The sequence below is a fragment of the Archocentrus centrarchus genome, chromosome 7 (genome assembly GCF_007364275.1).
Source record: "Archocentrus centrarchus isolate MPI-CPG fArcCen1 chromosome 7, fArcCen1, whole genome shotgun sequence".
NCBI classification, from domain to species: domain Eukaryota; kingdom Metazoa; phylum Chordata; class Actinopteri; order Cichliformes; family Cichlidae; genus Archocentrus; species Archocentrus centrarchus.
The window spans coordinates 29,009,032-29,031,613 of NC_044352.1; the positions used below are offsets into that span (position 1 = coordinate 29,009,032).

The following is a 22,582-nucleotide window of genomic DNA, read 5'->3' on the forward strand; positions in this document are numbered from 1 at the left end:
CTTCTATATTTGACTCAGGTGTGTTGAAGCAGAGACACATCTAAAACCTGCAGGACACTGGACCATGAGCAAAAAAAAAAAAAAAAAAAGACCAAAAATACCAAGAAATGTAAGCGCCATAAACGGTTTAAGGGATAAAACTGCAGCTTACCAAAAAAATAAAATACAAACAGTAATTAGTGTGACCCCCCCCATCTGCATCGATTATGCCAGTAATATATAGACAGGAACAACCTCCAGATGTCATTCTGTGGGCTGGCAGCCCACTCTTCAGTCAGTGATGCCAGGAGTTGCTGCTGTGTCTGCAGAGGATTATGCTGTCACACCCAACACCCACAGGTTTTCTGTGGAGTTGAGATCAGGACTCACTGCTGTGGCAAATTGTCTGGTGGTCGACCCTACCTCAAGCGTTCCAGTGGCACGATCCCGGTCAGGTTACCTCAATCATGGCTTTCTTACAGATGTGGTTTTCTCTAAACCTGTGGTACAGTTTTATAGGGTTGGGTGTGTTTGACAGGAGTGGTTGTTTGGGATTAGCCTGATAAAGGCACTGTGACTTCCTCCCTAAAATTGTGATTTGAGACACAGGACTCACAATACTCAGTCAGTTGTGACTAAATCCCACATGTTGGGAATTATCATAAAGGTAACCCTACATGCATTTGTACAGTAAGTTCTCAACAGAGAAACACACTTCTCAAATTGGGGCAAAAATAGAGCGGTGCATTATTCAAACCCTTGAGTCCATTTTCCTGATACTCGTTTTCCTTACTTTTTAGCAGGTAAGCCTCACCCAAATCCATGATCTCACATTTCTCCTTGTTTGTAGCTGTACTGCTGTGACATTTCAAACACAAATCAACTTTCTTGCTTTTTGTTATTAAATATTGAGAACTGAATTCCCACTTACTGAATCTAATTGTTCTGAGGTTTTACTTAAGTTGGCAAGTTACAGTGGCAAATGTTTGAATTGAAACGTGTTGAATGTAAAGTGTAGTTTATCAAACTTACTTTTAACCCAGTTATAGATCAAATATGCATCTCACACCATTAGCAGACCCATGTAAGAAAAATAAAATGGATTTCACAATTTCAAATAAAAAACATTGTGTTTAAGTCATTTCCCTCAGTCTCAAAGCACAAAAAAAACAAAACAGACAAAACTCCTGATTTTCATAAAATTTTAATTCAATTGTTTCATTCAAGAACATTAACAAAAGTACGTGAGAACCTCTGTTTGGGGTTCAACTGAAACCCGGTAAGCTCCAGAGAAATTAATTTTGACTGTAACTTAATGTGCAGAGGCACAACAGCTCGCCCAGCTCATCTCCGGAGCTCAAAGACTTGATCTCCTGATTCTTAATGCTGTTTTTAAAACTGAATTTCTAATACTTCACCCCTTTACTTTAAGTTACATTTGTTTCATTATACTTTAAGTTTTCAAATTTCACTAAGGGAGGGGGGAGGGGAGGAGAAAAAAAAAAAAAAAAAAAAAAAAAAAAGCACAGATTACATACAGGTCAACCCACAGGTTTGGGATGCATATCAGTATTATTTCTACTAGAAAAGGAAAAGAAAAAAAAAAAAAAAAAAAAAAAAGCCACCCTAAGATTGTTCTTAATATTTTGGCGGTTGGCTGGGATCAGAGGATACATCTAATTTTTTGTTGTATTTTTTTGTGTTTATTTCATTTTGCTTTCAGTTTTTAGGCACCTTATTCTTAATATTAGCAGATTAAGTTTTGATGGAAAAAAGCAAAATATGTGCAAGAAAAAACAAAAAAACAAAACAAAAAACAAAAAAAAAAAAAAGTATAAAAGAACTGCAGATATAAGATGCCACAAGGAATTCTGCACCTGTGGGGGGGTGAAGGGGAAAAAAAAATAAAAAAAATAAAAAAAAATGCTCAAGCGGAGCATGTGAATACCAAAAAGGTATCTCACAACTCCAGATTGGTAGAAGTAAATCCCATTAGACTAACTGCTTTGACATTCACGAACGTCACACACGCGCCATGCTTTCACTTCAATAAAGCATTTTAAAAACTGCTCAAAAAAACTGAGCAGAGAAGAATCCTCAGTTTAAGCTTGCACAGAAATATGATCCTCCTTATGAAACGAGCTTTGCTTTATGCGTTTTTTTTGTAGGAAAGCATACAGGAGAGGAAACCTGACAGCGATGTCATTAACGCTTCCATCAGTAAGGGAGCAAAAAGTATGGAGAACAAATATGAAGCAGAGGTTCAGAGACATGCCAACGGTCAGACTCGCTCACCCAGTCAAACTAGCAGACAGATTACAGGTGCAGAATTCCAGACAAAGCAGAGGATCAGGACATAGACAGCCAGGGAGGGACAAGGTCCTCAGAAACAAATACCTCCATTACACACTAATCAATTCTAGGATACATCACACGCACGCACACACACACACACACACACACACACACACACACACACACACACACTCAGAGGTCCCCATGTACACTGCAGCATGGAACTCTGTATCAAGTACATCATACATGGGAGGCAGGGAACTGTGGAATAAGAAAAGTTCCACTGCAGACTGGGGACAAAGATTACACATGCCAATTACTGTATGTGTGCGCATGTTTTGTGGATGAGTTTGTGTACAAGCATGTGTCAAATCATATTCCCTTATCCGCTGTTGTTGCCTTTTGACACAGCATCCCTCCCAACACCAAACGGGATAGGTCCTGTACTGCTCAGTCTATGACACCAGGCTGGCGAGTCTTTCGCTCCACATTGAAGCCCTGTGAGGAGAGGACAACATTTAATGGGGACGGAAAATAAAATGAAACTCAAAATGGTGTCTGAAGATTTCAGGAAGGAAAACTTCAAACCCCTTAATCTCAGCCAAGTGGCTTTTTCTTTTTTTGGCAACTGTAGCAAATAATTTTAGGTGCATTAACAACATGGCTGGCTTTGAATTCATTTTAGCCCAAATCATTTATAAAAAGCTAGGCAAACCTGTTTAGCAAAATTTATCACATCATTACAGGTCCGACTGTACCTTTGAATTGTCAGGACCACGAGGCTGCCTTACAATGACCAGGCGAGGTGCACTGGCGTCATCAAGTGTGATACTCTTGAGTCTGTTCACCAGGCGGTCAGGACGTGGTGTCACCACTGGTTTAGGCCCCTCACTGTAAAACATTTAAACAAAAAAAACAAAAAAAAAAAACAAAAAACATCAATGTCAAGGCCTACTGTGTTCCACCTTACACACTTGGAAAATGTTAACCATACCAGCCACAGTTCACATTATAAATTTAAAGATCAAGTTGTACCCTTTGTCCTGGTTCTTACCTGACTCTGCGTACATTGCAGGCACTACATTTTCCTGTGCGTTGATTGAGAACAACTGAGAACTCCACCTCATCCCCGGTCTGAAGCTCCAAACCATCCTGCACTTCTTTTACATGGAAGAACAGTTTCTTGCTATCACCAACTTCATATGTGATAAAGCCAAACTGGGGGGGGGGAGAGAGAGACAAAAAAACAAAAACAAAAAATAAATCACAACTTTAGGTTTTAAAATATGTAGTCCACTTAATGGACAGATTGTAGTAACTAAATAAGGTTTATATCATGAAACTGAAGAGGGTGGAAAAACAAAACTGAACACTACCTGGTCTTTAACACACTCCACCACAGCTCTACGCTGTGGAACCACATTACAGGCCATCTTCTGTCCAGTCTGGGGTATCGTGCAAACCTGAAACTTCACCAGTTCTCCTTTCTGCAGACAATCACACTTGTTTGCCATACTCATGATTCCAAATGGATAGTTCTGTACTTTAGTTCCTCCTGAAAATAATAGAGGGGGAGGGGAGTCAATTTTACTTTCTCCAAATAGAATGATGTGCTTTAAATGTTGAGTCGCAAGCTGACAGACCTTCCTCTAAGAGTTCAATAAGTCCTTGGTATTCTGTCTGTGAGGGGTCCACACTGCGTATAGGACGGATAACTTTCCCCGTCATCACCGTCCCACCAACATCTTCACCAATTCCATTTACTAAAAGAAGAAAACAGTGAATTTCACACACATACACTTTTTATTTGCAGGCATTCCAACATACACAAAGTCAAACATTACAAACAAATCATGCACAAACAGCTGGAATGAAATCCTTCATACCTGCAGCAACCTTGTTAACCTTTTCAGCACTGACTTTATTTCCTTTTCCCTTTGACAGAGTGTATTCCACTGTGTCGCCCAATTCCAAGTTATCCAAGTCTCCACACATTTCACTAAACAAAAAGAAAAAAGGTCTTTGAGAATTTGATACTAAAATGAACTACCTGGTATTAATAAATGAATATCCTGACTGAAGGATACAATCTTAAATCATTACCTGTAATGAAAGAAAATTTCCTGGTCATGATTTGCTGTCTCAATGAAGCCAAAGTTATCTTTCAGTGCAGCAACAAATCCATGCAGTCTCTTGGCACTGGAGGCATTACGGTTGAGGACCCTGATGGAGACGGCACTCTGTTGGCCGGTTCGCTTCACTTCATTGATTGAGAACTCCACCTGGAGGACGAACGCACGAATAAGTTGCACAGGGAGAAGAAAAAGAAAAAACTTAAGGCTTCAATCTTGCTGCTACTAAACTGCAGAGCTCCAAAAGAGTGGTAGACTGTTTGCTATGGGACAAGACCTCCAAAAAGGAGGAGTTTTTGTAACTGCTCATTCCTTTATTAAGAGCTTAAGTTACAAAGTAGGATTTTCTGTAATCCTCACAGCAAAATAAACCAGTGTCACTCAGATACCTTGTCCCCAACCTGTGGGTGACTTCCTCCCTCCAGGTCCTTAGCATGGTATGGAACAGTGAGCTTCACTCCACAGTCTTCATATGCAATCACTCCCTCCTCAGCTTCCTGAAAAAGAAGGCAACAAATCAAACTTAAATTATCTTTGCAATTAAGATTAGCAGTGCTGGCCAAATGTCTCTGCAAAGTTACAGTTTAACAAGATGAGAAGAACCTGGCAATGTCTTCAATTTAAGAAGAACTCAACTCAATCAACTGATTTATGACTTGTGTATTAGAAGATGATGTGCAAACAACCTACATCATGTAATGTAAGGCACAAATGTGTGTAACGCATCATGCTGTAGCAGCCTAGTTAGTCAGCACACCCTAATCTACTGCAAGCACAAGCCTAGAATTTAGGGCTGCATAATTATCAGTCACTACTCTAGTTTCAACTATTAGGAGCAGTGATCGCTTAAACCACAGCATCAAGTTTACTGGTGTTATAATTCTAGGTATTTAATAATATAATCACAACAACAGGTTACAGAAAATTGCTCAGTCCGTTGCTGCGTTTCTGTTGCCATTTCAGTTGTCTTATTTTGACTGCAAAAAAATTAAGCAAATTGTTAAAAGATGTTAAATTGAAAATTGAGTGTCATTTACAACTCTTAAGAACCAAAGAATTGCTATTTAAATGATGCAGTAAACACATACACTTTTCCTCTAAGTACAACAGGCTCACACACACGCTTTCTGACCACAGTTTTCTTAATTGTGCAGCCCTACTACTCAGTGAAACCCTGATTCCACATTTCCAAGGATTAACTGGTGATCAAACACCATGCTGTAAACCAATGAGGTAAAGGAGGACACCAGTGAGCCAGAAGTTAGCCAAGACTAACCTTTTCTACAACTTTACCCTTCAAAAGCAAGAGAAAGATCCATTAGACAGCAACACTTGCAAATAGAGAAGTCCTTCACTTGACTATTTGCAATTCAAATTTGGATTTCTAGATTTTACATGACTAAAGTGTCTTTGAGTAGGTGTTAGTCAAACAAATTGGTAACACTGATAATTTGTATAACTGCAGTGTTAAATTGTGACACATTTTTATGTAGCCTCGTGCAGAAGTTCTCAGTCCTACCTTGTCTTTTTTCTAACCGACAAGGATCATGAATAGGAGGTCATTGAAGGAGAAAGCAAAGAGGAACATTAGAACTAAAACACAGTCTGAACAGAGGGATAGGATGAGGGATGCTGGGAAACAGGCTATGACAGTAGTGTTCGGAATGGAAAGATCTAGTTAAAATTGTGAATTATGGTACCTTCTCCTTGCCCTTGGTGGGACTGATGTTCTTGGCGGCGGTTGCAACAACTTCCTTTTCCACTACACCCACAAAACGTTGCTCAGACTGGATATGAAAAGACACTGTGCCTTTGGGAAGCTTCTTAATGCGCACTGCGTGGTTTCTCTGAGCTGACAGCATATCCTGGCAAAGATGACATTTATATTAGCATTTTTAAATAAAAATACTGACTTTAATGTGTCCATTTAGGTAATAAGAAATACATACTTTTTTGAAAAGCTTATAAACAGGACCTACAGGCACAACAGTGAACTCCACTTCATCTGAGATATGAAGCTGGCCCTCTTCTAGGACTTCACTGAAGTGAAAGAACATCCTGGCATCCCGATCCACACACTTAATGAATCCAAAGCCATCACGTATAGCTGCAATCACCCCCTAGCAGAAGATTTGATGACGCACCATAATCAATATTTCCGATAAATGTAGACCAGCTTTCCAATCAATCACGCTTTTAATCTTGCAGTCATTACAGACTGTAATTAGTACAATTTATAGCTTCTGTTCTGCAATTCGTACCATTTCACGAGTCTCCTTGGTGAATTTGAAGGTGTCTGGCAAGATTTCAATGTTGGTAGCCCTCTCAAGCTTGTCTCTGCGATCAGTGGAGATATTGAATTGTATGTGATCTCCCTCTAAAAGGGTCACCTTGGACTTTGTGTCCTTCTCGCCAAACGGCAGTTCCTTGTCAGCAAAACCAATCCTTACACTGACACGACCTGGCAGAGGGTCGTTCTGTGGAAACAAAGGTTAGAGATCTGTTAAAGTTATATTGTATATTCTTGGTTGATAGATGCCAGTTCCTTTCCTGCTCTAAACATGACAAACTTTCCTTCTACTACATAGAATTTGCTGTATTGTAATTTACTTGCCTGGTTCTTAGTGGGAACCTTGGGAATGACCTTTACAACGGTGCCTTCAAACTGCTCAATGCTAATATCTTCAAAGATGACTGTTCCTTGAGGGAGGAGCCTCACATCTGTTGCTACTTCTTTACCCTATTGAAGGTTGCATACAGATTAACACGGATCCTTTAAAAGTTACAGATGTCAAAGATGTTTAAAAGTGGCTCTAAATGAAGTTCAGTGATGAATTTGTGAACTGAAATCCTTAAAAAGGACTCACATTTCTATCTTTGATGGTGAACTCAACATCATCTCCAGCCTGAAGAGCCTCCAGATCACCTTTGAACTCGCTGTAGTGAAAAAAGATCTCCTTTACCACATCCGCTCTTTCAATAAATCCAAAGGCCTCCTGAAAGAGAAAAAAAAAAAAAGGTTCAACATAACAGGTTGGACCTGTTAGCTTAGCACACCTAACGAGGCTGGAGGGTGGGGGTTAAATGAGGTTTTTGTATGTTATTTGTTAACAATTGTAATATTCTTCTACATGTGAAACCATGCATGCAGCATTTAGATATACTGGGATGATTTATGTCTATCCAAAGCAAATTTATACCAAACCCTAATCCTAGTGTTTACCAAATATTCAGCTATTCTACTGAACTCGTTTAGTTTTGTCAACTTTCACAAAGACATTCTGCTTTAAAACCAAAAACAACAAGAGCGCTGCAAACACACGTCTCCAGCTCAAAGGCTGAAAGTGTGACAGACAGATGGATGATGGAAAAGTGATTCTAAGTGTCTTCCTGCCTCTCTGGAGGTGACAAAAACATCTGTTATGAATGGATCTTACCTTTGTAGCGCACACCACACCCTGGCACCTCATCTGCTTTTTCTTCACGAGCTGAATATTACGAGCGCTGACTGCACCAGTACTGAAACAGCACCAAGGAACACATAAGCACCAAGTGCAAGCTGCTTAGGACATTACTGTGACAGTAGGTGCACACTTACTGCTTATTGGTCTCCATATAAAAGCTAACTTTGTCACCCGTGTCCAGATGGATATTTCCCTCCACATCATCGGGAGTATAGGTAAGGTAAAATACTTCCTGTGAAAAGACACAGCAGTGAGTTCGAAAACTCACACCCATTAACTCAAACCAAATAACACTTAAAACTAGTGACAAAGAAAGCAAATGGCTAAAGAAAAAGGAAGCCACGTGATGTGGAGGCTGACGATTTTACATTCACTCAATGCCACCTAGTGTGCCTAAAAGGTAACACCTGCAAACACTGGCTTCCACTGCCTACAGAAGTAATCATATTGTACTGGTCAAGTGAGCTCTCAGCAAACTCAAGCAACAGATACAAGAAGTTAGCTGAATGTTTCTGTACAAACTCTTCCAGAGCTGGTAGGAGGGGGTGGGGTTACATTAATACGCTCCGTCTTGCTGAGCAAGCATACTGTAATCCATGCCACCCATCTTACCCCATTTCGTTCATAGCAGACACTGCCAGTGGGCACCTGTCCAGGAGCAGACTTTCCATCCAAATGCAGTGGGATTGATGACACAACCTGCAGTAAAAGGGGAAAATTGCAGGTAGAGGACATTAAACCACTGCTTTGTTAGGCTATATTTTCACAACAATTAAACAGCCCAATTGAAATATTTATGGAAATGAGATGGATGAAATGGCTGAATTTCAAATTGTACAAATGCATATGCATAAAAGCTCCAAATGAAGAGTAATTTGTGTCTATCCATTACAAGATAATATGGCATTACACAGTTATGCTCATCACCAATGAGCAAAGTACAAGAGTCTCATGTGGCATGCTACTGCCTACCTCTGTTGATCAAGTTAAAGAGATCAACAAGTACTTGTAAGACTAGTGTGTGTGTGTGTTTGGGGGGGGGGGGGGGGGGGGGGGGGGCACCACCACTTAGTCAAACAAGACATTATGCTAATCATTTGTACATATTTGTTCAGACATTCAACACCTCCAGCACACACTCACACCAGTTTTCATTTCAAGTGTACTGGAATTGTTCATGGAAATTTTTGATATGTAATTTAGATGCAGGATTAAAGGGAGAACATGTTTTACAATATATTAATGACAGTGCTTGCCACGAAAACAAAAACAAGGGAAAAAAAAGGGAAAAGAAAAAAGGTACAGGCCACTTTAAAAGCTAAGCTGACAGACAAGGACATAACCAAAAATAAAATGGTGTTCCTTAACTGGATGAATATAACCATGCAGCACAGTAAAGGGATAGGCGTGCAGGTCTGGCCCCACCTGGCCCGAGATGCGCTCCTCTGGCAGCACTTCTGGCTTTATCTTAAGCAGCTTCACTGCTATGGGCTTGCCAGTGCGCCTGTCAGAGGACACTTCAAACTCTACATCATCTAAAGAAAGAGAGAAACAAAAAGAAAATAAAATTAGCAAAATTCAGATGACAAGTACAACCTGCATTTCAATAAAGCCAGTAATAAATCAAAAGGTTTCTTTTCAGCAAGTCACCCTCACCTCCTATTTTAAGCTCCTGCAGGTTACCATTGTACTGGGAGCAGTGGAAGAAAAGACGAGCCTGACGTTCGGAGCACTGGATAAACCCGTAGGAAGTCAAGAGCTTCTCCACCACACCAGTTTCTCTAATGCCAGGCCCTGAGCCATTGGCAAATGCTGTGTGCCCATTGTTATGGAGCATGCCTGGATCAAAACTCATCTGGAGAAGAGGAGAGGGAAGTGTTAAAGGCAAAAAACAAAAAAGCCACCAGTAGTAGATAATCATGTGGTTAAAGAGGAGGATGCAGCTGTGTTTGATGCCAACCTAATTTAAAAAAAAACAAAAAAAAAAAAAAAACAAAAAAAAAAACCACACATGCAAATACAGCACCTTCAGGGAGAGTGTGAGTGTGTGGGGGAGGGGGAAGCAAAAGTAAAGCTACATGTGAACCTTGTGGGACTAAGACACACTGATTTCAGATTTAGACCACTGAGAAAACAAATCACAACACTGTAGAGTTTCCTTGTCACTCATGCACTTAAAGCTAAACTGAACTCATTCAACTTACAGAGATGTGCCAAAATTTCATACCGTTCTGGTTAGACAGGCAAACATTCACAACGTTTCACTATCCATTAACCAACTAGTGATTACATAGGAATATCACTGAATACCCTGCTTGTCAAATTCTTTCACGACACCCTAGTTGTTTGTTTTCATCCATGCTGTTAGCAAAAGTCACACGACACACCAGCAGCTCACAGAGTGGTTAAGTCAGCGTGGGCACCAGTGGATTTGCCTCCTTACTGATCTTTGATACAAGGGTGTCCGCTTGTGTTTTTTACTGCCTGGGTGGGGATGGCAAGAGACGGAGGAGGAACGGGGGATAGGCATGGGACCGGTAGAAGCAGATGGGGTAGAAACAGTGTTGCGAGCCACTGGAGGTTCAGAGGAGCCCCTTTCCATTTCTGACACTGAGGACAGGACTGGGATATGCTGTTGAGAGGAGGCAACAGCTTTGAAATTGAGCATTTACCTTGTACTCTGCCTACATTTTCCCGTAATCTCAGACACAACTCCCTTGAAGTATTACAGAACCCTTTAGTCCAGCCACATAAGCATATAATCTACAATGTCACAGCAACGGACTAGATAATATTCATCACAACCACCACCAATACTCAAACCATGAACAAGACCAGGCAGAAAAACCATCAGGTCACTCAGAAAATAGGGGTCTACAACCTTGAAAACCTCATGTTTAAGGGAGCAGTATATTGAGCGCTACCAAGAGCCTGATAATGCTACAGCATCGCAAACAGGAATGGCTCTACAGAGGAAGCAACCTGGACACTAACAAGATTAAAAAAGAAAAAAAAAAGAAACAGGCAAACTTCTTGGCACAGACTGTCTAGGGAAAGTGGTTTAAGTGCAGTGCTGCAATTTAAAATAAAGGAAAAAAGGTAAAAGATGGAGAATCAGAAAATGTAAATGACAGGTCAAAGAGCGGAGCATCTACAGTGGATAGAAAGTTGGTGATGGATTATGAGTTATGGGGAGGAAGGCAGGGGTCCCAGAGCAGCCTCTTGTTAGGCCCTGTCCTGCAACTATCACAATGAGCTCCTCATGATGCAAGACAATACATATATGGAGGTCTCAAAGAGAATGAAGGGTTTTAGTCCAATGCTGATGGGTGAGTACTGTAAATACCAGCCACTTAAATCAATTTTCAGTTTTCCTGAGGACCAACTAGCGTATACCTTTGCATGCATTTGTGTTGCTGGATTTTGAGTGCAGTTATGTACAAGCATTAATGTTGTCCAACTTGATTTGCCAGAGTCACTGTCCTCTTTTTACCCTTCCCGATTTTGATCAAAGTAAAAATGAGAAGGAAAAAACCCCCCAAAAACCCCCAAAACAAAACGTGTTTACATCAGATTTCTCCAGTCTAATCGGCAGAACGCCCCTCACCCTGTAAGAAAATAACTGAGTAGAGGCTAGTCTTGGGAGCCTGAAAGAATGAAAGAAGTTAGGCCATTCACAGCAAAGATGCGGGGCAAGGTGGGTGGATGGGTTGCTCGATGGGGTGGGGCACGTAGAAAGGCGGGAAGGTGAAACTTACGGATCGGCCATATGGCGACAGGCTGAGTCCGACAGGGGAGGTGCTGCTCAGGTCAGCGCTAACAAACGCGGTGGGTGGCGACGCAGGCAAGGTAAACTCAACAAAGCCTTTCCAGGGACTGCCCATATTTTCCCATAAACTTGAACAAAACTTGCTTGAGCACTTGCTGAACTATTAATTTTTTTTGCTTGAATGTTAAGTACTATTCTTATATAACCACCCAATGATACACCGCTGGATGTCTGCAAGGGTGAAGAGAGGAACAAACATAATAGGTAAGGCAGGTCAGCCAATGTGCCAAGTGTCACAAACAGAAGGAAAATAGCTGTGGGCTTTAATCCCCAGAGAGGGTACAAAAGGCAAAAAATAGGGACGATATGGCCTGAACGACAGAATGGGAAGAGTGTGGGCTGGGTAAGGGAAGGCAAGTAAACAATTTTCCAACAAAACTGAATGACCAGTTCAAGTATTTGGAGGTGGTGGTGGCTCAGTTCTACTGGCTTCTTTCAAGTTTTCAGAAGCGTTATCTTTAGCAAAGGGCAATGTAGAGGTCACCGAGAGGAAATCTAAATTTTAATTACAATCAAATTTACATTAAGTATCACTTAATGCACTCATTCCACAAAAAGGGTGTGTTCTCACATGCAAAAAGCAATAAATATAAAAGATTCATTTCTAACAAAGCACTGCAGTAGCCATCATCTGTGGAAATTGCTACTGCAAACAATAACAAAACACTGCCTTATAAAAATAAATTTAGATGTCAAAGTGATGCAGTTTCAAGATTTGTCAAAGCTGGACTGGCTTATTCAAACAAAGGCAAACACTATTATTTGTGTTTAGAGATAGTAAAGACTACAACCTCTGCAATGCTGCCCCAAAACAGTGCAGCTGCTGAATGTGAAATAGGTGTTACACAATCTGTTTAAGCATGTGTGAATCAAGGCAAAGTGTTAAAAAAAGAAAAAAAGGAAAAAAAGAAAAAGGCATCTACCAAATACAGATTCTGAACCGAGACAGCAGTTTTGATCTCAATATTTAAATCCCACAGAGGGCAATACTACTAATAATGTGGGTAAGAAATTCAGAAAACATAAGACAATCAGTAGTAAATTTACAGCTGTCCTTAACACAAAAGGTCTCACACTATGAAGGGCTTCAACTGACTTGAGACCTACCTTTATTAGTTGCCTTGTGTGTGACACTTCTCAGGATTTTGATGAATTAGCAGTTTTTCTGGACCTCTTCACACACACAGTTGAACACGCACACGTTACAGTTTCTGGCACAAGTTCTAGATCGTTGCATAAAGTAAAAAACAAACAAAAGGAGGGACAGAAATCTAGAGCAACAACAAAACAAAAGGCAAATGCAGGTGCAAAAACACTGCTTAGAGAAAAAAAAAACAGAAGGAAGAAAAAGGAGGAGGGAAAAATGGGGAGGGGAACTATGGGGGTGGGGAAAAAGAAAAAAACAAAACAAAAACAAAAAAAAACCTAGCAGATAGCAGCCCACTCCACACCCCGGTGGTGAGTCGGCGGTGTAGTGAGGATGAGGAGGGCTAGGAGCAGCGTTGGGACGTGTGCTTTGTCAAAGCTGTTGAGTAGGCACAAACTTCTGGTTTCAGATCAATTATGGTCTTCTCAGAATATGCTTGGGCGCAAGATTGCTTCTCTTCCACTTCTCAGTTGGACTGATGTGTGTATTCTTTGGTCGTTTCAGGATTTGGTTACTTCTTGTGTTTAAATCCTTGAAGTGATCCTTTTTTTTTTTCCCCCCTACGCTTCTTCAGTGTTGCAGCTTTGTTTTGGTAGGTTTGTCTTCAGTTTCTTTGATGTGATCTGAACTTGAAGCAGTTGCGGATGGTACAAAATTCAGTTCTGTTTCACTTCATACTGTTGGAAGGGGGGAAAAAAAGGGAAAAGATGATGAAAACTTATCACTTCTACTCCCCAGACATAAATTTAGGTAAAACACATAAAGGCCCGAGGGCTCCATGAGTCTGGAATGAGGCAGAGAAATGTAATTACACTATTCTGTCACATGAAAAAATAAATAAAAATCACTAAAAACCCCAAGCGCCAGTGGCCTGAAGTTTTTGGAGAACATCTGATTCTTTACCCCCCACTCAAGTACCAAAATAAGCTTTCCTCAAATGCCTCTAGATACAATGCTAGGCAGCTGACAAGTGCTGTGGATCAACAAGTCCTTGTGCATACCTTCAGTTCAGGCTGTTATTTATGGCAACATTTCAGACTAAGGCCTTCTGTTTCATCATTCGGCCTCCCGAATGTTCTGCACACCACTACACATTTCAGTGTGGGGCTAATCTGGCAATCCAGATGAATAAAGTGTTGTACTATGTCCGGATTTCTCCTAAATGTTGTCAGAAACTCACAACGTAACCTTCATCAGTACATAAGAGTAGGATGTTGTTGACCTAAATACCCTGCTTTGAAAACAAGATGGCTGAGCCAACCCAGGACACATGATATCTATTCTGCTGTGACTATGTTGCAACATCTCCCTTCCTACATCCCAGTGGGTTAAAATATGAAGTTGTAAAAAGGCTCAGAAGGCATGACATTTTTGAAAGGGCTTCATATACAAATATAAAAATGAAAAATAGCTACCTTTGTGTATATTTGGAACCCTTGATCAAACTGACACTGTATATTCTAGGAGTATTACAGAGAAGGCAGTAATCACAAGGTTGGTCGGGTAAGTGTATTAAAGGTTATGAGCCTGGAACTGAAGACAGCTTCTGTGGAAACTATCTGCTCCCCATTTTTTCTCCTTTTCGAGATGCAGGGAAAAAAAAAAAAAAAAAAAAAAAAAAAAAATTCACCCACAAGACAACCAGCAGCGACTGGCCACTTTAAACAGAATTAATTAGGATCAAACTATATTTTGTTAATTTAACAAGAGTGGGAAAGATACATCTAATGATAGTACAGTTATTAAACGATAGTCTTTGCTCTGGGCAAACAAAACAGCTGCCCCGACAGGAACCACCATGTGACTTCTCAGCAATCCGCTATCCTCAGCTGGAACAGCCGACACGGCCTGACCCAGCACGCTGCGGTATGCGACGCCATCGCAAACGTCACGTCCAACCACTCAATTTCACAACATACGACAAAGCTAAAAACATCGTTTGTGCGTCACTTTCGCTCTTTGCTGCTCATTAAACAAAGTAACCCGTACAACAGCAGTTAAATATCTCTTGATGACCTTGTGTGGACAAACAAAGCCTGGCAGATTAACATTTCGCCGATGCTACCCGGGCTTTAGCAACACTTGGAGGGAAGAAATTCAGGGTCATTTAGTTAACTAAAAGGCATTCTGTTATTTTGTAATCACTGAATGATTTAAATGCCGTGCAGCGTGGAGTCTCTGAACAGAAAGTTTACTAATAATAGTTAAATGGTTCACGTTAGTTGGACACAGCATTTACATTTCTGCTTCAAATTCATGTTTAATGTTCGCTATTAAATCTAAAATACACAGACTTTGTATGAACTTAACCGGGGCTGGTTACAAAGCGAGTCTGTAACTAGCAGTCGTATTATAAAGGAAACGTTTTGTAGCCCTGCAGCACGGGCTATCAGGGCTAAACGGACAAAAGAGTTCAGGACACAACACTGAAGTGACTGCCGACAGTAGAACCAGACCTAACAAGTAGTTCTGCTTATACTAATTTTCCTTTCCTGTCAATTGTGGATACGTTAAACCCAGTTTATTCTCTGCTTAAGTCGATAGCAGAAGAATAACGTTATCGGAGCTAACGGCACGAGGAGGGGGAACAACAAAGAAGCTAGTTAGAAGCCTCGTGCTCATTTCTATTCAGATGCCGTCTTTGTCTCTGAAGTGCACCGCATCCACTTTACACGGGTGCTGCTTCATTAACAGACTCTAATAAGCTTTAGAAACAACATCACACGCTTGTTTATTTATACCTTGGGTTGAGTAACTGGGCCATCACAGCGCTAAGCAGCTAACAGTGGCCCTAGCTAGCTAGCTAGCTAGCTAGCTTAGCATGCCTTTGCGCTCCTCGGCCCTTGTGTGATTTATGTTGAGCAGAAACAGCCCCCACCCAGGCCCGAGCTGCGCGTACCACCGAACGCTCAATAACCAATTCCCTCCTAAGTACTCACGCAACAAAGAAGTAAACATATTATAAATACACTGAAAATACACGTTTTAACTGTCCTACTTAACAGGATATATATTAAAAACTCACCCCAACAGCTTTCAGCACTGTCACCAGCGCCGCTAAAAGCAGCACGGCACATTGCGTAGTGACAAGGAGGCGGCTATCGCGATATTTGATGAGAGGTTAACCAAAGATCCTGAAGCGAAGAGTAGCGAGTGGAGGTGTTGATGGTGAACCGCCTTTGTGCCGCAAAGGGACATGGGAGACTCTTGCGTTATAATAACGTTTACATTTCATCTATATTGCTCGCTAGGCTGGAAAATAGGCACGTAAGAGTCATCCAGTCGGGTTCCAGAAATAAATAAATTAATAAAATAAAAATAATAATACCATGCCATTTAGTAGATACCTAAACTCAGTAGGTGCGTTTTCTCTTCACACAGGAGAGTTTGTTTCTGAGACTATGCGTTGCGCAAAAATCCAACGTGGGAAAAATGTAACATTATGCATCACTGCTTCTCATTTCAAACCTTCACACACTTTGAAATCATCTGATATTAGTATGCTTATTAGTATTAAGTATTTTATATTTATTAAAAATACTTCAAATTATAACAATATTTAAAATGACGCTCAAATTGTTGGTGACTGTTTATTCGTTTATCATCCAGCTGTTGACCAATGAAGAAACGACATCTTTTTTTTATTTTTTTAAGGAGACGCTTTGCGTTATGTAAATATTAGGGGTGGGACTTTAACGCGTTAATTTCGATTGATTGATTACGGGGAAATTAACGAATTAAAAATTTTAACGCATTTTAATCGCACTTTGCACCGTGGAACGTTTCTCGAGTGCACGAGTTCCCGGCATACAGATTATATCGACGCACAATGTCCAAATTCAGGGGCCGCATCCTTTGAAGGACCCGGCCCACGTAGACTGGGTCCTTCGCAGCCCACGAATCCCGCAAAGATTGGAAGTGAGAGGCTATCCTTCAGATCAGCGTCGCCTGCCGTCACCTCTGCGTAGCTCATGTCGCCTAGCAAACGTGAGTGTGAAGCACAGCTGTGGAAAAGCAGCTGGTTAAACGAAGAACGAACTTTTGCTCCTTTTTGTGGTTTAATTTTAAGTCTTTATTCAAAATAAGCTGTTAAAACCAGCATAACAACATCAAGGAATACAGCTGAGCGAATGATTAATTTCCAACTATATTAAGTGAGACATTAATGTTGACTAAAACTATCCAGTTATGAAGCTTAACTTTAATTTCAGGAGTTTGCTTATCACAGGAGCACTTCCGCCCTTCGTTGGTCTGTGTAGTAGACTGGTGGGAAAATAAAATTTTGAAGTTTAAGCTTATGTATTCATCAACCAAACTTAAATTAATATTTCTCATGTTAAATATTAAAATGGGATTAAAATGCAATTAATTTCGATTAATTAATTACAAAGCTTCGAATTAATTCGATTAATTTTTTTAATCGAGTCCCACCCCTAGTAAATATATTCTAAAGATGAACAAGCTTGGTAGATTTTTTTTTTTTTTTTTTTTTTTCAGTTTTTCAGATTTTTTTTTTTTTTATTAAAGACACAACTTGTTGACAAAAGGAAAAACAAGGATAGAATTAGGAACAGAACACAGGAAGAGAAATAAAATATGCCACGGGTATAGTCTTCTGAAGTAAATACATTGGCACAAAAACAAAAAGCAGATATTATAAAGATTACAATAAATTAAAAACATTCAGTGACTTGCAGCATTCATAAGTGTTTATAGCTTTTTTGTTTGTACTCTTGTAAATAGAGGATAAGTACAATTCTATTTCCTTAACCAGAACTGTAAAAAAGGGTGAAGATGAAGAAAATTTACATTTGTGGATATGAAATTTACCAAATATAATAATTAGATTAATTGTTAGTCTTTTGTTTGCATTTGTATTCTTTCCATGAAAACCAAAAATAATGTGTTCATACCTTAGTGAAAATTTAGAATCAATATTACAATTTATAAAGTTATTACAGTCTTTCCAAAATTTTCTTGTGATGCAACAATTCCAAAATAGATGACTGATTGTTTCTGACCGTTCTTTACAGAACTTACAGTTGGGGTCTATTGTTTTAACATATTTCATCATGTATTGATTAGTGGGATAAATTCTATGTAACAGTTTAAAGGAGACATCTCTCATTTTGTTGTTTATCAAAAGTTTCTGATGAAATGTCCATACTTTTTTCCACAGTGAATCAGGGACAAAGTACAAGCTTGGTAGATATTCTCCCCCTTTTGGTTGTTTGCTCTACACTCCACCCCAGTAGGGGGCGACTCTAGGTTGGTTTGACAATTCGTCAGTAAACCCAAAAGGATAAGAGGAAAGCGGAAGCGTCGCTAGCATTTAGTTTAATACGGAAACGTCAGCCTTGGCAACACAATATTTTTGTTTGTGTGTCCGGTACTTTTACCGTTTACCGACACAACATTAGCTAGGTCCCGAAACAGAAAGAATATATATGTTGCTATATTGGCACCGAACTACCTCGGCTAAGGTTATGTAGCCCATGTAAGCAGCCGCTGCGAGGTGTTTTTTGCTTGACTGGCTGGTGTTTTAAAGTAGCTTGTTTACGTTACACTAAAAGAGTTGTCACTTTCCAGTAAATGGCCTGCACTTTAGAAAAAGTGCTGGCCGATGCTCGGACCCTTCTCGAAAGGCTAAAAGAGCACGACACAGCCGCCGAGGGACTGATAGAGCAGTCCGGGGCCCTGAGTCAGAGAGTACAGAGCATGAGGGAAGTGGGAAATGCTCTTCCAGACAAGGTAAGCACGAGTATATAGCTGACGTTTATGAAAAGCTGCACTACTCAAAGCAAGTTTTACCAGTCTAGTATACGTTTTCGTGATCCGTCTTCGCTAACATCACGCTAAAGGCGCACACCTTGGGGTATTTTCCGAGACTACCTAAGATCATGTTTGTGTATGGCGTTGGCACTAGATGTCCAATCACAAACCATTTCTTTCTGTTTCGCTCAAGAATTAAAGCTTCATTTCTGATGGTCTCTGTAAATTAGAGGGTCTTACTATCAGCAGGATCGTCTAAAGCTCTTATTGACGTGAATGATGTCATTATGGGGTGATTTTGTATGTGTTCATCTGTTCTGCTTCATAAGTGTAAACTTAGAAACTGCCTTACCTAGCCCTATATCTGTACTGGCCGCAGGACTGCAATACCGATCATCTGTTTTAAAAAAGTAATTCAAGAAGCTTCGCTGTTGCTTATCTGTTTCTTCTTCTGCTCCTTTCTCTTAGCACACAGATGACAGTTCAGAGATTCAGGAGCTCACGAAATACAAACCTCATGTACTTCTGACTCAGGAAAACACTCAAATCAAGGAACTGCAGCGAGAGAATAAAGGTAAAAAAAAAACCCAAAATTGATTCTGCTCTCTGAATGGCTGGTGTTCCATACCGGTGCTTACACTCTTTATGACTGTCTTTGCAGAACTATGGCTGTCTCTTGAAGAACACCAGTACGCGCTCGAGTTGATCATGGGTCGGTATCGCAAGCAGATGCTCCAGCTGATGATGGCAAAGAAGGAGCTGGACACCAGACCTGTGCTCAGCCTCCATGAGGACCATGCCAAAGTACACCAGCACTGCATTTTTTTTTACATGCTCACACATTGTGGGTTAGGATTAAAAGTGATTTAGATGCACAGTTTAAAAAAAAAAAAAAAAATCCCTTGATTTCCAACTTTTCTCCAGGAAGTGCAGAACCAGGTGGAGCGGATATGCGAGATGGGCCAGGTGATGAGAAGAGCAGTGCAGGTGGATGATCAGCATTATTGCTCTGTTCGAGAGAGGCTCGCTCAACTAGAGGTGAGAAATACAGTTATACATAGACACAATGCATATGAAACCCTCAAACCAAGTGTGTCTGTGTTTTTTTGTTTTTTGTTTTTTGTTTTTTTTAAGTTCCACACATTCATCCATAAAGATCAAAAAGCCATAAATGATTTGAATTCAGCCAGTTTCTTCATCGTGTTTGTCTCTGGGGGAACTGCTGGGCTACTCTGCTGTTTTTGTATCTCTCTATGAAAGTCCCAAATGGACCATTTGCACTTGTGTGTCTGTGATTTACCACAGACCTCAGACATTGTCTGTGTCAAAATTACCTGAGAGCTGGGTTGTCAGCTAGTATCCAGTTTTTAGTGAATTGGTTAGGATTCAGTGTCCAAACGGAAAGGCAGCAAATCACACCAGGAGCATGCTGGTTGGTTTTTTTGGACAGTCACATGGGCTGTGCATCGTCAGTGTCTGTAATGTCTTTAATGTGTCACAGGCTGAATCACAGTGGCACCTATATCATTATATTTCTGCATTCATAATCATGACTACAGCTCATCTCAATCAGCTAAAAAAGTCTTTCAATATTTTCAATTTCAATTTAGGTGTGCAAAATAAAATTGAAATTGATCCATGTTGGAGGAAAAGGGTTAGAAGAGGGCTTTTAAACAAGCTGGTTAACTTTCTTATGGCAGCACCTTTGTAGTGACCTTTTGTGAACTCCCTAGATACATTACCAACTGTAAATTTTATTGAAAAGGATGATTATCCAAACAGTACCAGCTATGTATTTTAAAATAAATAAAAACATTCAGTACAGTTTCCAATCTTCCTGGACTGGAGGTTCTAACAAGGTCACCCCAAGGTCAGACTGCAATGCTGAGAAATGGCAAAAAACCCAAGAGCTACATCTCAGACTGTACAGGCCTCGGTCAGCATGTTAAAGTTCATGACAGAACATTTAGAAGAACAGTGAACAAGTATGGCTGCTTCTCTCTAAAAAACAAACAGAGCATCACAGCTTAGGCTTGCAAAGTTGCAAAGACAAGACTTCTAGAACAAAGTCCTTTGGACAGATGAGACCAAGTTTGGCCGCAATTCACAGCACCAAATTTGGAGAAAACCAAACACAGCGTATCAGCACGGTGGGTGGTGGTGGTGTTTTGCAGCCATGGGACCTTGACACCATGCAGTCTTTGAGTCAGCCATTACCTCCTTTGCATACCAAAGTATTTCAGAGTTAAATATGAGGCCATCTGTCTGATAGCTTGGCCCAAACTGAGTCATGCAGCAGGACATGATCCCAAGCACCCCAGCAAATCTACAATAAAATGGCTGAAAAAGCAAAGAATCAAGGTGCTGCAATGATCCAAGTCCAGACCTCAACTTGATTGAAAAGCTGTGGTGGGACCTTAGAAGAGTGGGCCAGAATTCCTTCATAATGATGTGAGAGACTAATTAAGTCATACAGAAAACAATCACTTCAGGTGGCTGCTGCTAAAGGCCGTTGTACAAACTACTGAATCATGGGGTGTGCTTAGTTTTTCCATATGCAGCTTCTGCATTTTCACTTAGTTTTATTAAATAAATAATAACATGGTGTTATATGTCATGTGTTATTGTTCATCTGAGTCTATATTCAGATCATTTTAGAACCTGGTAAGCACCTGATGATATATTTTTTTTATACTGAACATTTTTTTTTCCTTCAGATTGAGAACAGGGAGCTGCGAGATCTCCTGGCCATCAGCAAGAGCTCTGTGAAGACGAGAGATGAAACTAACCAGCCACTAGCCACAGGAGAGCAGTCTCCTCTGCCAGAGTCCACCGAGTGACCTGAACCGTGGTTGGGATGAATAGAAGATCTACAGGAGCAGGAGACTTATCGGTGTCCTCTCCTGTGCTCACCACCACATTATTGATATTTTTATTTTATTTTATTTTTTTACATACAATTAAATGCAGTCCATCATGAAGGGTCTTGGTTATCACTCGTGACACACACACACACACACACACACACACACACACACACACACACACACACACACACACATGTACTGGAGCAATGGCAGTAAAAGCAAAGGGGATTTCTTTTGTTTTTAGCCAAAGACACTTTTAATCTCCAAGGATACAGTTTCTACCTCTTTGGTGCCCCTTTGCTCTTCACACATACACACACACACACACACACACACACACACATTCTCACAGTGAGTAAAGCGCTCATAACCAACCCTCCTTTGAGTTCACTTGAAATCAAGAAGCCAACTTGTAGTTCACACCATATAAGAGGCTGTGTTTGCTGCCAATACGAGAACTTTTGGCTGTTTTATAGTTTGCCTGCTGAGGAGTAACAGTGGAACCTTTGTATCTTATTGTAATGTTTTGGGTGTGACATGTTTGACAGTCTCAACATATATAACATGGTTTTCATGTTTTAGTACCTTAATTCTGTGTTAGACACAAGTTGTACAGTTTCCAGATTCAGAGTATTGTGTACCAGCTAATGGCACATCTTTATTAGTGGTACCACTTTCAGTACATGCCAAGTTTTTTGTGTAAATCGATACCACGTTTGTGCACTGTATGTTGTCAGAAGCTGTATTTTGTCATCTCAGGAAATTGTGTTATTAAGATGACTTCATGACAGTGTACTGATTTGTGTCAAATTAAACTTCACTCAGAAAGTTTGCTATACAAAACAGCATGTTTGAGTGTGGGTTTAGTTTTGTCACTGAGCATTTTCAAACATCACACTGAGCCGAGTCTGAATGGAGGGAACATCAGCACATAAGACAACCCTATTGGTGTGGCCATCATCAGGGCTTATCGCATGCAAAGAGATGAAAGAGGCAAAACCACATCATTTATGCATCATTTACAGCACCGTACCCAGGGCTTAAAGTGGACCAGAACGATCTGGAATGGTGATTTTGGTACAGATGTACGTAAGTTG

At 40.4% G+C, this 22,582-nt stretch overlaps 2 protein-coding genes across 11 annotated transcripts; one reads left to right on the plus strand and one right to left on the minus strand.

Moving 5' to 3' along the window:
• Positions 1-1,167: 1,167 nt before the first annotated feature.
• On the minus strand, positions 1,168-16,001 carry csde1 (cold shock domain containing E1, RNA-binding). 10 transcript variants are annotated; one of them, XM_030733455.1, is made up of 23 exons: positions 15,872-16,001; positions 12,807-13,523; positions 10,314-10,502; positions 9,527-9,725; positions 9,296-9,405; positions 8,483-8,569; positions 8,005-8,102; positions 7,844-7,925; positions 7,274-7,402; positions 7,021-7,146; positions 6,668-6,883; positions 6,356-6,526; positions 6,107-6,271; positions 5,926-5,937; positions 5,683-5,700; positions 4,796-4,903; positions 4,378-4,556; positions 4,161-4,273; positions 3,918-4,037; positions 3,651-3,829; positions 3,329-3,492; positions 3,033-3,165; positions 1,168-2,772 (listed from the first exon to the last, which is right to left on the minus strand). In XM_030733455.1, the coding sequence occupies exons 3-23, from the start codon at positions 10,470-10,472 to the stop codon at positions 2,725-2,727; spliced, it is 2,616 nt and encodes an 871-aa protein (XP_030589315.1). In that variant the 5' UTR covers positions 10,473-10,502; positions 12,807-13,523; positions 15,872-16,001; the 3' UTR covers positions 1,168-2,724. The 10 variants fall into 10 exon arrangements, with proteins under 10 accessions (XP_030589315.1, XP_030589313.1, XP_030589310.1 ...); XM_030733453.1 differs by having other exon boundaries at positions 6,386-6,526; positions 9,239-9,405; XM_030733450.1 differs by having other exon boundaries at positions 9,239-9,405.
• Positions 16,002-18,147: 2,146 nt separating this feature from the next.
• On the plus strand, positions 18,148-22,330 carry sike1 (suppressor of IKBKE 1). Its single transcript, XM_030733837.1, has 5 exons — positions 18,148-18,597; positions 19,087-19,192; positions 19,280-19,422; positions 19,543-19,656; positions 21,336-22,330. Exons 1-5 carry the CDS (start codon positions 18,439-18,441, stop codon positions 21,456-21,458), a joined length of 645 nt encoding a protein of 214 aa, XP_030589697.1. The 5' UTR covers positions 18,148-18,438; the 3' UTR covers positions 21,459-22,330.
• Positions 22,331-22,582: the final 252 nt, after the last annotated feature.

Coding starts and splice junctions, on each gene's coding strand:
- sike1 (XM_030733837.1), top strand. CDS start 18,439: ATGGCCTGCACTTTAGAAAAAGTGCTGGCCGATGCTCGGACCCTTCTC. Junction 18,598..19,086: donor GAAATGCTCTTCCAGACAAG/GTAAGCACGAGT, acceptor CCTTTCTCTTAG/CACACAGATGACAGTTCAGA. Junction 19,423..19,542: donor TCCATGAGGACCATGCCAAA/GTACACCAGCAC, acceptor ACTTTTCTCCAG/GAAGTGCAGAACCAGGTGGA.
- csde1 (XM_030733450.1), bottom strand. CDS start 10,472: ATGGAAAGGGGCTCCTCTGAACCTCCAGTGGCTCGCAACACTGTTTCT. Junction 7,147..7,273: donor TCACCATCAAAGATAGAAAT/GTGAGTCCTTTT, acceptor AACCTTCAATAG/GGTAAAGAAGTAGCAACAGA. Junction 6,884..7,020: donor AGGTTCCCACTAAGAACCAG/GCAAGTAAATTA, acceptor TTGTTTCCACAG/AACGACCCTCTGCCAGGTCG.